The sequence below is a fragment of the Mustelus asterias genome, chromosome 20, assembly GCF_964213995.1.
Source record: "Mustelus asterias chromosome 20, sMusAst1.hap1.1, whole genome shotgun sequence".
Taxonomy (NCBI): Eukaryota; Metazoa; Chordata; class Chondrichthyes; order Carcharhiniformes; family Triakidae; genus Mustelus; species Mustelus asterias.
The window spans coordinates 31,946,721-31,962,962 of record NC_135820.1 but is presented as its reverse complement, the minus strand read 5'-3'; the positions used below and the strand labels follow the sequence as shown (position 1 = coordinate 31,962,962).

General features: G+C 40.6%; 1 protein-coding gene across 3 annotated transcripts in view; it reads right to left on the bottom strand.

Moving 5' to 3' along the window:
- Positions 1–3,323: 3,323 nt before the first annotated feature.
- LOC144508461 (nuclear receptor coactivator 5-like) overlaps positions 3,324–16,242 on the bottom strand; it is a 45,365-nt gene continuing 32,446 nt past the window's right edge. For all 3 annotated transcript variants that reach the window (XM_078236392.1, XM_078236394.1, XM_078236393.1), the window contains 4 exons: positions 14,305–14,504; positions 8,407–8,721; positions 7,129–7,623; positions 3,324–4,261 (listed from right to left, as the gene is read on the bottom strand). In XM_078236392.1, coding sequence (XP_078092518.1) covers positions 3,675–4,261; positions 7,129–7,623; positions 8,407–8,721; positions 14,305–14,504 — 1,597 coding nt within the window. In that variant the 3' untranslated portion in view covers positions 3,324–3,674. The remainder of the gene's footprint in view (positions 4,262–7,128; positions 7,624–8,406; positions 8,722–14,304; positions 14,505–16,242) is intronic.

The window sequence follows — 16,242 nt, the reverse complement described above, 5'->3', positions numbered from 1 at the left end:
AGGTGATAATGTGCAACTCAGAGCCAAGGAATCCTCATGTTATGAATGCTATCAGTTTTGTGATGGGTGAGAGAACTGCTAGTCTCAGAGTGAAGCACCTCAAGGATTTGATCTACAGTGCTCATGTGCAACATCCTGTATCATCTACTGCAAGAATCACTACTGTTTAAACAGAAATGAAAGCAGAGCTATCATTCACCATAGTCCTAATGGAATGCTCCAGAGGTCAAGTCGAATGGTCAAACTACCGGTCGTGTGGATTGCATGAGTTGGAGAAATTGGCATTCTGCACTGAAGCAGGAACTGTCTGTTGTTTGAGGGTGCTGAGGAGGACTTAACAATGGGCAAACCTAAACAGAGAACACAAGTTAGCATTTCAGAGAATTGTCTAATAAAAATGACAAGATGGAAGAAATATTGAATGTAGGACTATTGATACAACTACAACAAAAAGAATGTGGCAGTTGTCTGAAAATATGCAAAGCGTAAGTAGGAAGAGTTACCAAATATGGTTAAAAGAGAATGATGGATTCACCTTGGAAGAAACTCAAATGGATAAACTGAATGGATTGCAAAAGTGGATGCATGGAATAAAGAACACAGGTCCAAGCAGAAGATTGGTTGATACAGAAGACAAAAGAAGTTGGGAAATTAAGCCTCTCAGTTGAAGGAGTTGAGCTCGAGAACTAAACAAATCAGCAATTCAAGCAGGGAAGATAACTAAAATTACACGCCAGAACATAATGCTTGAAATGAGTGGAAATGCACAAGAATCAGTGATAACATGGTGCATGGAAAACATGCCGAATTGAAATATCAGTAAGAGAAGATACTTTATCACATGACCCACGTACCAGAAATAAAGTACTACATCCATTTCCTTCACAATTGACAAAACAAGATTGTGCAAGTGATTGTAGCTGCGCACATTGAGTAGTACGTTGCTTGACAGAGAAAAGGACCAAAGAATTGGAGATAACTCTGTCCAGAGAATAAAGTATGTAGTCCATGGTCAGCGCAGTCTAGGACAAAACTTGGAAAGCAGCAAGTCTGTATGGAAGAATCCCATTCAAGACTATATTTTCAACTGTGCATAGTTGAAGCTTTCTAGAAGTTTTGTTCAACACAAGCTTCAGGATCCCTCCATTTGAACAATTGTTGCATCGATTTACAAATGTCTATCGTGTGTGTACAATGTTTATTTAGAATGTAAATCGATTTTGCAGATTATATAAGAAAGTTAAAAGGGGAAGGATGTTGTGTATGCGGTGTCTGTTTCTTTAAGACAGTACAGAAGTGAGTCACCAATGGAAACAAAGTAACTGATCACACCAGCGAGTCCTCTCTGACATTTTTACTTCTGGAACTGTGTTGTAAGCATGTAAAACTGGGCTCTGCCCCAGGATAGCCTTTGTGTTGCATAAACCAGCTGTATCCAAGTTTTTCTTATCAATATCTTTTATTCATTAAGTCTAAAATCTCTTAACGACGCCATGGCAACCACAACTTAGCAGTCAACATTGAATTGAATCTTAAAATGTTTTAGAAACAACATAAGCAATTAGCTGGGTAAATATTGGGCCTACCGAGAGAAACTTCATCTAGAGGCAGAAATGAGTATTTTGCATGTCTTCACAAAAGGTGTAGTTTACGAGAGCAAGTACCACTATCGAAACAAAATTAGTATTACTGAAAGATGCTAGAATCATCCTACATTGTCAGGGATATGGATTACAATTGTTAATCCTCATTGGATACAGGCAGTGTCAGAGGCTTGGAAGGTTGCACATTCAAGAAATAGTGGGAGGCGGGGTAAATAAAAAGAAACCATAGACGTGTAAACCTATCAGTGGTGAAGATGTTATTGGAAACTATCAAAGACAAAACAAACTCTGATTAGAAATTGTTAATTGAGAGCCAGAATTGTTCATGGCAAATTTTCAAATTTGAATGAATTATTTGATTGGGTGCCTGGTGTTAAATCAAGGTGGTGTAAATGAGACAGTTCTGGACTTCCCAAAGGGATTCAACAAAGTGCCACATAAGATTAATAAGAAATAAGAAGCAAGAGTGTGGTGGTGGCGTATGTTTTTCAGACTGGGAGGTCTGCAAAGTTAACCAAAGAGTAAAGAGAAAATCTGGCATTTCTAGTCTCAGTAAGAGTGACAATGAAACTGCTTCCCAGAAAAAATTATGTTTTTAAGTTTGGCCCAGCAAAGCTCACTAATACTCTAACATGTGATTATTCCCTAGCTCACCAGTTTCCCTCCACATGGCTCACTACACACACATTAAAGTTAATTGCCTAATGAAAGTCAACAGAGCACACATTTATGCAGACTGGGAAAAAAACAAAGTTAGAGATTAAACTTAAATTCATTGAAAACTCAAATGTTTGTCTGGTCCCATAACCTGCTGAGACCAATGAGATGGTCCATCACCTTTGTAAGTGGTTCAAATAGGCGTGTTACTTTTGCTATACACAGCAAAAAGTGAGATGTAAGCACACAACCCAGAGTTTTAAGTCATCTATGACTTACGCATGATTAACATAGATCTAAACAAACTGCATTGCCCTCAGCCATGCAAAAACCTGTTTTCAGATATAAGCAGTGGCAAGCTGCAAGTCTTACAATCTTAAAGATTTGGTTTTGCTTCCTTAATGCAACTGCGATGACTTCATGATGCCCGAAAGGAAATCGGACAATTTTGGGCCCTACGACTTGACTTGCATGACTTGGGCAAATACAATGTTGCTATGTGAATGTATGTTGATATTTCTTGGATGTTAATGGTGGGATTGCTTACTTCAAAATTAGTTTTTCACAGTTGTAATGCCCGGGTTTCTTTCCCAACTGTTCATGTATTGTGTGCAACATGTTAAATGCGCAGTTTTGTGCAAACAAAAATATTTGCATCTACATTCTGCACTGTAAAGTGTAAATTTTGTCTTAGTATTTTCCATAGTTACATTTAACATACATCCTTCTTCCTCTTGACCCACCTAAAAATGGCTGCACAGAATAACAAATATTCTAGTGTATATTCCCTCTCCTTGCCAAAACAAATAGAAGACACAAGAATATTCACATTTATGTGGTGCTGTATCCTGTTTTCTGCACTTCACACAATCAGCCTTTTTTAAAAAGAGTGCAGTTCATAAAAACGTCCACTTCCATACAATTGAAAATCAGCATTCAGCATCCACTGAAATAAAACGTTTTAACTCCATCACCAGTGGCATGGCACCCACTTCTGAAACAGCTGTTGCTTTGGAATAAAATATTGCATTTAAAAATGAAAAAACACAACACCACTTAACAATGAAAGGCCAATTAGCCTGCATTTATTACAAACAAAAATCATTCAAACAGACATGAAAAATTTCCCTTGACTAGTCTGTTAAGCGCTCTCAAACTTAACAAATCAAAATACATATGGATGCAATTACACAGCACCCCATTTCAACTTTTGATTTAGTCAACAACAGAACTTTGGCTACTGATCAGTTTGGCATGTCAGCAGCTGCCCAAGATGACAGTTTTGCAAATGTTTCCTGCATCGACCAAAAAAAGAACCAATCTAACTGTAGATAGGCCAGTAGTGAAGTAGCCACTTATTGGTTTCAGGTCATCAGGCAACAGGAGAGGAATGCCAATCAAGTGGGAAACAATCTAACTGCCATACATCAGATCTTCCCTCACGTAATATTTCAGACTGTCCATCAAAGTGTTATTGAATAAATCTAAACCAACATCAGTTAAGTAATCTCCTCTACCAACATAAAGAGCTTGACGCCTGATGTCAAAAGGGTGTTCTATGTATCTTTGGCCCTTGTACTCCATGTATTTTTTTATTACCCCATTTATAGTTCTCCTGTCATTCTCAAGTTGAGCACTAGGCTGAAAAGTCCAATGAGGACGTGGGAGCAACTCTGAAAAAATCAATGTAGTCTTTGGTAATCGGGCTTCCAGTGCTCCCAGCACTTCTTTTGCCGTATATATTATATCACTAGCCAGGACGTAACCTATGTCATTATCTCCCAAATGAATGAGCAGGTACTTTGGGGGCTGGTGTTGTGCCAGGTGACGCCTTAATAAGTCATGGAGCTCGTGCCATCTCAGATCAGGTGTGCTCAGCCAATGAACTGAAAAACCACGTTTATCAAGGCCAAGATTGATCCCGTACGGTTTGGTGGCTGCTCTGTCACGTGCCTGGCTGATGATCACATGTCCTGCTATCCACACAGTATTCTGGGTGTCTGAAACATAAATAATACCCTGTTGAGCCATAAGGAATAAACGGATGTATTGCCTCACTGCTTTACCAGAAAAGGGATACAAGGGGCTTAAGTGGAATTATCATTGTTTTTGGTCATCATGTGCAAGATATTGGTCATTACACTTGACTGGTCTTCCAACAATAACAAATCTCCTGAACTAGCAAGCTTAGTTGGTAATCACCATTCTTTAGATCAAAGGTCATCAGCACAAGTAGCAATGCAACAAATCCCATTTAGTTTCTCTTCCTTCCCCTTTCCTCAAAGGCATTTCTCCTTGCTCAACCCTAAGAATGGTCACAAGGGCAAGTTGATACTGTTTGTCTTAACCATCCTATAATTGACACATTTTCACCACCTTTACCTGATCTTGTTTTTGCTTTTCTAAGAATCATTATGTGCTGTTCTCTCTACCATCACACCTCACCGAAACTTAAGCTCAGAACACTCACTTATGCACAATGATTTTTCCAGCTTCCATACAAATCAAACTTGACAACCTTGTATCATAAGCATTTGTCTTGCACGAGTACATATTAACAAGGTTGGTATAAGATCCAGTCCCAAAGAGTTGAAGCCTCCATGCTTATTTCTGACAGCCCTGACAAACAGCAAGACTATTTTCTCAATAGCCAAGGACCAATTCACATTTAGATCACAGATAGGAACATCCAGGCATAGATTATACAATGTTATCACTGGCCATATTTATGCCATCAATATTGATAAACTACGGTTAAAAAATAAACATTCTTGCTGCTTCAATCCATCATTTCAAACTGCTCCCTGTGCCATAAATTCTACCAAAATTGTAATGAGGGGAAACCCACAACACTTTGAACTTTTCATATGTTACAGTCACACTTTACTCAAGAATCTGAATACAGTAATTTGTTGGCTGTTTTTGTTCCATGACATGTGACAGGGGAAGCAAGAATGGGCAGTTAACAGAGAAAGGGGCCACAACAGTCAATGCTCAAATATTGTGTGCACGCTAATGACCTTCACCATGTAAAAGATGGTAGACAATTGTGACCTCTCTGGTCATTATGGCTGCACACTAAATTTCAGTGGTCAGTAGGCTTTCACCTGTGATTCAATGCACCATGAAACTCTTGCTCTGGGCTGCAGGGAGGAAGAACTGATGACAATGTTGGGTACACTCTGCAAACCATTTACATGGAGAAAAGCCAGGGAATTTATTTAATAAAAATTGATTCAACCAACTTAATCCAGGTAATCTGAAGAGACACTCCACAGATGATTTTACCAGTGGCCGAACTACGTACACATTTGATAAACTAGTCGAGTCTCAACTTCACTTCCATTAGTTGTACAGAATTTTCAAAAATATCTTTTGTAGGAATACAGATTGCACGACAGGCTCATTTAAGCTCTATCTACTTCCTCCTCAATGTTTTCCAATTTAACTACCTTCATTTCATCCTGAAACCTTGTCTCCTTTTTTAAAATGGATTCAGGTAAATAGCAGTCAAGACCCCCAATTTAACTTCATGTCTGGCCTCAAGTATTTTATTGATTACAACTAATACTAGACACACCCCTTTGAAACAATCTTCACAACATTATTGCAATGAAAGTTCACAATTCCATTGCCATCAATTTCAAACATTTCAACAAAACCTTCTTTCAAAAAAATGCTTTGAATTAAAAAATAAACTCCAGTCTGTCCCACACCAATTTCTGCTACTGTAATTCTCTTGAAGTTCAACTTTACACAATCTTTTTGTGCAGATCTCAGCAGTGGGGGGGAAAAAAGTTTGCTTTAGTCAGACTGGAATGATTCCCCAAAGGGTGCCACTGGATTTCCGTCACCCACCTTTTGAGTTATCAATACTTTTGCAACTTTTGCCCATCCATAATATATATACACACACATACATACACAACCAAAGGGGAAAAATGGAAGAGAAACCTTTATTCTTTACAAACCAGGTGAAAGTAGACTCAAACATTGAACTACCAAGAAATATACAACAGCCACCATTCCACAACTGCAAATGGCACTGGCTACAAATTAAGCATGTAAAGCACTTGCTCACAGCTGAAGAGAATGTACACAAGGGAAAGGGGATCACAAATGTAACAGGAAACCATAAAACTTACAAAAGTCAATTTTACAGAACCATTATGACAATGACAACCTGTCTAGCCTAGGATTTAGTTATAAAAGGAAAACAAAGTGACAAAAACATTAAAATATAAAAACTTGTTTACTTTAGTAAGGTCTGCTATTCTGGATTTTAGTTACACTTTTAGAAATATCCATTAAAAACACTGGATTCAGACTGCAGCATCATGCTTTAATACACAGGATCATCTGATTAACATTTCAATTTTTTTATTTGAAAAGATCAAAGTCAACATGAACTAGGTGATTACTATTACAGCCTTGTTCATGAACAAATGTAGTTTTTTTTATATATAGTTACAAGATAAGTGCCTTTATAAAATGATTCCAATTACCTGGTTACTATAAAAGCAACTGACTTCTTAAAACACACCTGAACTGAACAGTAACCTTTTTTTTCCAAATGAGGCACTCATTCAATAACCTACATTTGTTTATGAAACCTTAACTGGTAGCCTTAAAGGGGGTTTTGATGACTGCTCTTCCATAAGGGCATCTACTACCCCCCCCCCCCCCCCCCCACACCGCACCCAGGCTCAGTAGTGGCGCTGGTAAGATGCCATAGAAGCCTGGTTCATTGGCTGCCCAGGGCGTGGTACCTGGGTAGAAGCTTGGTTCACTAAGTGGGATAAAGATGGACCACTCTGAATCAGGGTATCCAATGCTTTTTGCACACTAGGGTTATCAAAGTTTATACCTGTTGCAACACCAGATCTCTGGGCCTGAGACAAAGCACTTGACTGATTAGGGGTTGGACCTCGAGGTTGCTGCTGGCCATAAAGACCTTGGGGTTGAGGCAGAGGTGAGCGAATGGCAGTGGCTCTTGGTGCAACTGCTTGACTCATTAAAGGTGGAAGTTGTGAATTAGGACCTGTCATGCGCTGCTGAGCTTGAGACAGATATGAAGAGTTACTCAGACTGAGCTGGCTAGCTCGGTTTTGAGGCTGGGTATTCAGTGCACTTCCATAAGCTGGGCCCTGCGATCCTGCAGTATTCGTGTTTGCACCAGATGCTCCGCTGTTGAAGAGGCTTAAAATCTTGGCTTGCAGCTCCTGCTGCTGTGCTGCTTGTGTGTCCTGCGGTCCTCCCTTTAAAGACGGAGCAGATGGTAGCGACGACTGTGCATCGAGTGGGTTCATCCCTACGGAACCCATGTTTGGTCTAGGCATGGTAGCTGGATTGTGAACAGATCCTGTCAAGAAAATCGGTTAAAAAAAATCTTTATCACAACCATCTCAATTTACTGTAGCATAATGAAGACCACAGCCATCATAAGTGATTAATCACTAAGGTCAGATGATGCTAATAATTGAATCAGAGGTCTGACTGAAGATTCTGGTTGCAATAGAGGGTGGAGATAATGGATATATACTCTTAACGAGAGGGAAATGATCAGTAGTGTTTCAATATTTGTGTGAGGTCTTAAACTACTCACTATATTTATTAATTTAGATAGCGAGAACCTCATCCTTGAAAGGGGTGCAGCACAGATGCACCAGAATATTACCAAGGCAACCAAACATTAATTAAATAAAGAGATTATGTAAACTAGACTTTATTCTCTGAAATGTAGTAGATTAAGTAGTGATTCGGATTGAGAATTTTAGGATTCAGAATTAAATTGTAGGGTAGAGTATCTGAAAAAGAATTCAAGCTAAACTAACATTTAATTGATTATTAGGTCAAAGTATGAGAATTAGATCCAATTCCACTTAATAGCTCGCTGAACACCAATGCAGATGCATTTTACAAGCAGACCATTTACAACTAGGAACATTAATCATAAGGTAACCAAACTATATTTCAGTTCTCCCTTTATTTAACCCTAGAGTTGCAACATTTGAGTGCTGATTAGACTGACAGTGATTCTAATCTGTTACAGCTGAAGTAAAATAGCAAGTCCATTAAGTTTTAAAACATCAATATCTAAACAGCCAGAGTCATGGACTCTCCATATACAAGTTATAAATGTTACCATGCAAGGAGTCTCCTCCTCGAAGAAACCGTTCCTTTTTCTCTCTCAGGTATTCTATGATCTTGTCAATTTCCTCGATGGTAAGGTATCTTCCATCAGCAAGCAGGTTCAACAGTGGCTGGATGCTGGGGGGATTCCCTCGTTCTTCCAGACCCCCTTGGGTAGGCTCACGTTCACGCATGATTACTTCATCTGCCATTTTAGCTGCCTTTCTTGCAACCTCTTCTCGTTCTTTTTCACGTGTTTCCGTCTTGTACCGCTCATAATTACGTGCAACCAAGATCATTGCATCAGCCATTGGCATGTTACGATGCTCTGGATATGAAATGCAAAATATCAATGCAGACACAGTCAACACAGATTCGTGAAGGGTAAGTCTTGCCTCACAAATTTGATTGAATTCTTTGAGGAGGTAACTAAGTGTGTAGATGAAGGTAGAGCAGTTGATGTCATATACATGGATTTTAGGAAGGCGTTTGATAAGGTCCCCCATGGTCGGCTCATGAAGAAAGTAAGGAGGTGTGATAGAGGGAAATTTGGCCGATTGGATAAGTAACTGGCTAAATCATAGAAGACAGAGGGTGGTGGTGGATGGAAAATTTTCAAACTGGAGACCAGTTACCAGCGGTGTACCACAGGGATCAGTGCTGGGTCCTCTGCTTTTTGTGATTTTTATCAATGACTTGGAGGAGGGGGCTGAAGGGTGGATCAGTAAATTTGCTGATGACACCAAGATTGGTGGAGTAGTGGATGAGGTGGAGGGCTATTGTAGGCTGCAAAGAGACATTGATAGGATGCAGAGCTGAGCCAAAAAATGGCAGATGGGAGTTTAAACCTGATAGGTGCGAGGTGATTCATTTTGGTAGGACACATTTGAATGCAGATTACAGGGTCAATGGCAGGGTTCTGAGGAATGTGGAGGAACAGAGAAATCTTGGGGTTCATATCCACAGGTCTCTGAAAGTTGCCACTCAGGTGGATAGAGCAGTGAAGAAGGCCTATAGTGTGTTAGCGTTTATTAACAGAGGGTTTGAGTTTAAGAGCCATGGGGTTATGCTGCAACTGTACAGGACCTTGGTGAGACCACATTTGGAATATTGTGTGCAGTTCTGGTCACCTCACTATAAGAAGGATGTGGAAGCTTTGGAGAGAGTGCAAAGGAGATTTACCAGGATGCTGCCTGGTTTGGAGGGTAGGTCTTATGAGGAAAGGTTGAGGGAGCTGGGGCTTTTCTCTTTAGAGCGGAGGAGGTTGAGAGGCGACTTAATAGAGGTTTATAAGATGATGAGGGGGATAGATAAGAGTGGACGTTCAGAGACTATTTCCTCGGGTGGATGTAGCTGCTACTAGGGGGCGTAACTATAAGGTTCATGGTGGGAGTATAGGAGGGATGTCCGAGGTAGGTTCTTTACTCAGAGTGGTTGGGGTGTGGAATGGACTGCCTGCTGTGATAGTGGAGTCGGACACTTTAGGAACTTTCAAGCGGTTATTGGATAGGCACATGGAGCACACCAGAATGACAGAGAGTGGGATAGCTTGCTCTTGGTTTCAGACAAAGCTCGGCACAACATTGAGGGCCGAAGGGCCTGTACTGTACTGTACTATTCTATGTTCTATACCTTTATGGTGACTTTAACTAAAATGACTTTATTAATGCAAAATTAGGTACTAAGGTTAGTTTTGCCAACCTACATACTGCAGTGAGCAAAAGTAACTCTAAGCTTATACTGTAAAGAGGAAACTCCAATTTCAACGGCAGTGTGCCTGGTAAAATTCACCTCAATTACTCTCACTCATTTAGCGCACCCATTTTGTGAGGTAGTTAGTTAATTACAATCAACTTCTGAAACATTCCACATTCTTAATCCAGATGGTAATCATTGGACCTCATTAAGGGAAGCCATTCATAGTGCTTGCAACACAATAGTTCAAGTTACTTAGGTTCCTTAATGTGTAACACTTATCAACCTCTCAAGAAGTTGCTGCCAATGGGGAGCAAGAATGATTTTCACTTTTCAGCCAGCTGCTACAGACAAAAACAGAAGCACAGACAATGCAAAATAGTTCAGTCTGGTTTTACATAGCACATTTCCCAAATAACTGTTTCTATTGACAATAGGTCTCAAAGGAGAGGTAGCCTCTCTAGATCCAAAATTGAATCTTGGTTCTCTTCTATTGACCGTCTGATTCCAAAAGTGAATGCATCTTCAAGAAACATGAAAGCATAGACAACATCATCCAAAATATGTCCTTAAATTATGACTGACTTTGTTCAATGCAATTTTGTAATGTTAGGATTATGCACACAAGCCCCAATTGTTTTGCAAGGTACAAAACCAGTACTGTAGTCAACTAATTACCAACTGAATCCAGCAACAGTGGCATACTAGAACTCCAAATTAACACTGCCATCTTCGAGTGAGACGTATCTTCTTGGGTAGGGGCAACTGAAGGAATAAACAGGGTTACTGTCGGCTGGAAAGGCCGACAGTAACCCTAAAATCCACAAAGTTGCTATTGCCACCTGGATTAGGATCTTGGATGCACTGCCAGAACCTCCCAGTTGTCTAAATGAAAGATTCATGGCACCTCACCTACAGCTCAGCTAACGCCCTGAACCTTGAATCTGATTTAAGATGTTAAAGAAGAGTTCTATTCTGACCCTGAAGTCTTCACTGCCATCCCAAAAGATTATCCTTCTGGGCGACTTTATAAAGTCAGGGCTGGCTGTAACTCAGTTGCCTAGGGCAGAACCATTGGAAAGGACGATGTGGGAAAAGTCAATACAAATGGCATCCCCCTGCTGACAAAGTGCATATAGCATGGCCTCATCATGTATACTTTCTTCTGCCACATACAAATACAAAACAACAGATCAATTCATTGGTAGCTCCTGAATTATGTCATTGTTCAGCTCACAGTTCTAAGTGATTTCTGTATCACTATAAAGGACTTGATGCCCTTGCAGAGGTATTGCTTCGCAGCGTGATATTGGGCTGCCCGCATTCTCTACCTGGAGTGCTGAGCTTCTTTATATCATTCGGTTAATAAAGTCACGTCTTAGTACACTGAATTTGTGAGTCTCTGTATTTAGCTTAAGTTTTAGCAATACACAGCCTCAAAAGAAATCCCCCACCAACAATTTGGCGCTGTGAGCAGGGTGACGTCACTGGCTTTAGGTGGCAGGAGGCGACTCCTAAGTGGGTATATGTATGTTTTTATATTGACCACCCCAATTACAGGAGTGCGTGGCAGGCCGTCAGGGTTGTAAGCTGACTCACCCGAATCGATGTCATGAGTTGTGGAATAGTGTTAATGCAGAGTAAACCATGCTCAAAAGTGTGTTTGGGGTGTGGACGTGGACGGATACATGCTACTGCTCTGCACAGCGGACCCAGAGAGGCACATGGTAGGGAAGGCGTTGGGGAGTTGGGGCGCTCAATACGAAGGATTGGGTGTGAAAATGAACCTGGATCGGTTTGCCAGCAGAGCCAGAGAGAGCCACCTCCCAGGAAGCACTCGAAGAGAGGGAGAGAAGTGACGAAGGACATCGGCACTATAGGTCCTGAGAGAGAGAGGTTAGCACTAAGGGATGATTAGGAGACCAAAATAGTGAGTGCGCTGGAGGTCTCTGTGGGGTGGGGTGAAATTACTGAGAACCCAGAGTGGGCTTGGAGTGGAACTCAAAGGGTTTTTAAAAAAAGAGAAAGGCAGACAGGCTGTGAGGATCCATGACAGCCTGTGACAGAGAATGCAGATTAGAAGGATCAGAGCGCCCTTGTGTGGATGCCTGAGAATTGCAGGTAAATTGTAAAATTGGTAGAAGAGCAGGTTAGTGTTTTTAGTGGGATTAATTCAGACACTTCAAAATCAAATGGGGCCTTGAAATTCCTTAAATTTGAGAATAGTCGATGGCCATGGTCATTCTAAAAAAAGAGGATAAGAATTCGACAGATATTTGAGCACTGCTATTTTTGGAGCGAGAATGTGTGTCTGCGTTAGTCTGGGAAGGTGGCTGGGCTTTGCATTTGGGAAGTAAGGAGAGTTAGATTGTGAAATGAACACGATAGTCTTAACTTAGCAGGTATGATCGAGAATTGGGATATTTAAAAAGTGACGATAAATCTTGCTTTGGATTAATCTTAACAATGAAAATATAAAGTTTAGAATTAGGTTCGGAAATTGTGGAGTTTTGACATGTCGTCCATTTGAGAAAACGTACTCCGCCCCTTTTTTGAAACAAGTAGAGTTAACCCATTCTGCACCAGACAGAATTGATCTTTGTGTTTTAAGATTTTGCAGTAGCTTTAAGGCATTCGAGATTTCATTTTTCATTCATTCATTAATAAAGTCATGTCTTAGAATCAGTACACGGGAGTTGTGAGCCTCTGTGTTGAGCTTAAGTTTTAGCAATATACAGCCTTAAAAGAAACCCGTCAACAGTTGTCATCACCACACCCTCATACTGCACTAAGATGTGGAAAATGTAACAGCAACAAAGATAGAGAAGTTCCAAATTCAATCAGCAATGACGTTGCCTCACCCTCCCGATTTAATGGGGGAGCTGTCAAACAAATACGAGTGACCTTCTTGAAGCAAGCTCCACAAGCATGCTGGCAAAACTGCAAAATCAACTTCGATGGACTGGATACTGCTCGGATAGCCGAAAAGCACCGCCCCTTCCAAGTTCCATTTTCTCAACTCTTAAATGAACAATGTTTCAGGGGAGGCCAAAGGAAGCTCCTCAAAATACATTCTGAAATTATCTTTGCAGCACATTAATAGACATTAATGATTGTTACAAATCTTAAATCTTTTGGAATGGAAACAACCAATCCATCAAGATGTTTTTTGAGTCCCACCACCTTACTGAACAGGCATTGTGGCAGAGAAAGAAAGAAAAATGGAGCAAATTCTGCACTCTGGATTGCCCTATCTTGAGGACATTGCTTTCATCTGCACTGCGCCTGCAAATCACCAACAGATGTTGCAAAAAATATTGCATCCTTTTTATTCTAAAGTGTTACGCTAGGCTTCCCACTTTTTCCGCTCGACTGATAGTTGACAAATTCAATTGCTTTTAATTAGAAGTCCCATGTGCCCAAAGACCCGTGGGTTGAGAATTGGCCCAGTCACAAGACCACCTGCGGAATTAAGTTACAACAACTATGGCAGACAGGTCTGTCAGCAAGAACGTAAAGTGCTTATATGCAGACAAACCCTGAGTAAGATCAGCGGTTGCTTATTCAGAGAAGTGACTAATCTCACCTTGTGTCAGTTCCTTAAACACTATGGTTCCTGTGGCCATGGCGGAGAACAAAGATAAGTACAAGAACTCGTCCCAAAAACAGATATGTGACATATTATGCTAACGACAGATTAGGAGACGGTTTTCTGTTGGGTAAGAAAGGACAAAAAGCTGCACTATGATTGGTGGACTATGAATATAAATTAAGGATTAAAAACTTGCTTGTTTCTCATTTGCTGCAGTGAACTATTACTGCAAATCATCTGTATAAATCAGCAGAACATCTAGCAATGCATCTCATTGTATATGTGTCCTCATCGTACATAGATAATAGCATACTCAAAGTTCCTAGCTTTAAGTACCATAGTCTTGATTGTATCCAAGTCGATGACACGCCCATGGCAGGAACCCACAATCCTGAGATGCCATCCTCAAAATGAGGGGTAGCCAACAATGACTTCTAATTAAAAGCAATTGAATTTGTCAACTGTAGGTTAAACGCAAAAGGTGGGAAGCCTAGCGAACCACTTTAGAATAAAAAGGATGCAATATTTTCGCAACATCTTTTGATGATTTGCAGGCACAGTGCAGATGAAAACAAAAAGCAAATACGCAGCTCAAAACTAAGTAATTTAAAAGGACAAACTTACCCTGTGGTGTTCCAAACAGGATATTAACAGTACATGATCTATGTATTTCATGTTGCTGAGTAATAACGATGGCAAATGCTGTGCCTCCCCTGCTGACATCTTCAAGAGCTTGGGTAAGCGACACTTCAGTATTCAGGAATATCAAATCGACAACCATACCAAGATCACGAACCTTTCGGCCAACAGATTCTGCATATTCCCTAATTAGGTACAAAAAAAATCTACAAGTCAAAACCTATAAATGAGTATGGAAATAAAACCAAAACTTATGTGCTCAGATATTCTCATCACACAACACACTAACAGTAAAAAAACAAATATGCAGAAACAAAGTACCAAAAGGTGCAGAGGTAATTAAATCCACAATACTGCTGCAAATTATCCATTGAACAAGGACCATGTCCTCCTTCCAGTGTCTTGGATTGGTAGCAGCTTGGATTTGGTCGATTAAGGAAAATACACTACGGGAAATCGGACACAACTATCCTGGAAAACAGTAACACGGAACTGTAGAGGTTGCAATGTCAGAACAGTTCACATTGAAGCAAGATTGAACAGAAATGATTTTCAGCTACAGAACATATTCTCCACCTTCTCAGAAATTTCAGCAACAGGACTTCAGGGAGTGTAGAGGAGAACATGCCCGTCTACATCAACGGGGACGAAGTAGAAAGGGTTGAGAGCTTCAGGTTTCTAGGTGTCCAGATCACCAACCTGGACCCCCTGCCAACACTATAGTTAAGAAAGTCCACCAATGCCTCTACTTTCTCAGAAGACTAAGGAAATTTGGCATGTCAGCTACGGTTCTCACCAACCTTTACAGATGCATCATAGAAAGCATTCTTTCTGGTTGCATCATAGCTTGGTCTGGCTCCCCATCCATAAATATCCCTATCCTCAATGATGCAGGAACCCAGCATTAGAGCAAAAGATGAGGCTGAAATATTTGCAACAACCTTCAGGCAGATGTCCCAAGTGGATAAACCACCTTGGCAGCCTCTGGAGAACCCCAGCATGACAGATGCCAGTATCCAGCAAATTTGATTCGACTGACAACAATGAACAGCTGAAGGCACTGAATACTGCAAAGGCAATGGACCCTGACAATATTTTTTAAAATTCATACAAGGGATGTGGACATCCCTTGTATGAAACAGACAACAGTTGACAACGGTTTCATGGACTTTTAATTCCAGATTTTTTATTGAATTCAAATTTCACCATCTGCCATGGCTGGATTCGATCCAGAACCTGTCGTGCACCTAGCCAAGATGTTCCAAGTACAGCTACAGCACTGACATTTAATGTGGAATCACAAAAAGTTGGTATGCAGGTGCAGCAGGTAATTAAGGCGGCAAATGGAATTTTATCCTTCATTGCTAGAAGGATGAAGTTTAAAAACAGTGAGGTTATGTTGCAGCTGTATAAGGTGCTGGTGAGGCCACACCTGGACTACTGTGTAGTTTTGGTCTCCTTACTTGAGAAAGGATATACTAGCACTTAGGGGGTACAGAGAAGATTCACTAGGTTGATTCCGGAGTTGAGTGTTGGCTTAAGAGGAGAGACTGAGTAGACTGGGTTATACTCGTTGGAATTCAGAAGAATGAGGAGAAATCTTCGAGAAACATATAAGATTATGAAGGGAATAGATAAGATATTAGGGACGTTGTTTCCATTGGCAGGTGAAACAAGAACTAGGGGCATGGCCCACAATAAAGGAATTAAGGGTTATGGTGAGCGGGTGGATAAGTGGAGCTGAGTCCACAAAAAGATCAGCCATGATCTTATTAAATGGCAGAGCAGGCTCGAGGAGCCAGATGGCCTACTCCTACCTACTTCGCATGTTAAAACTGCCCAGGCACTGTGCACAAAAAACTGGACAAATCCAACCTGCCAATTACCGCCAAATCAGTATTTTCACTCATCCAGCCATTAACA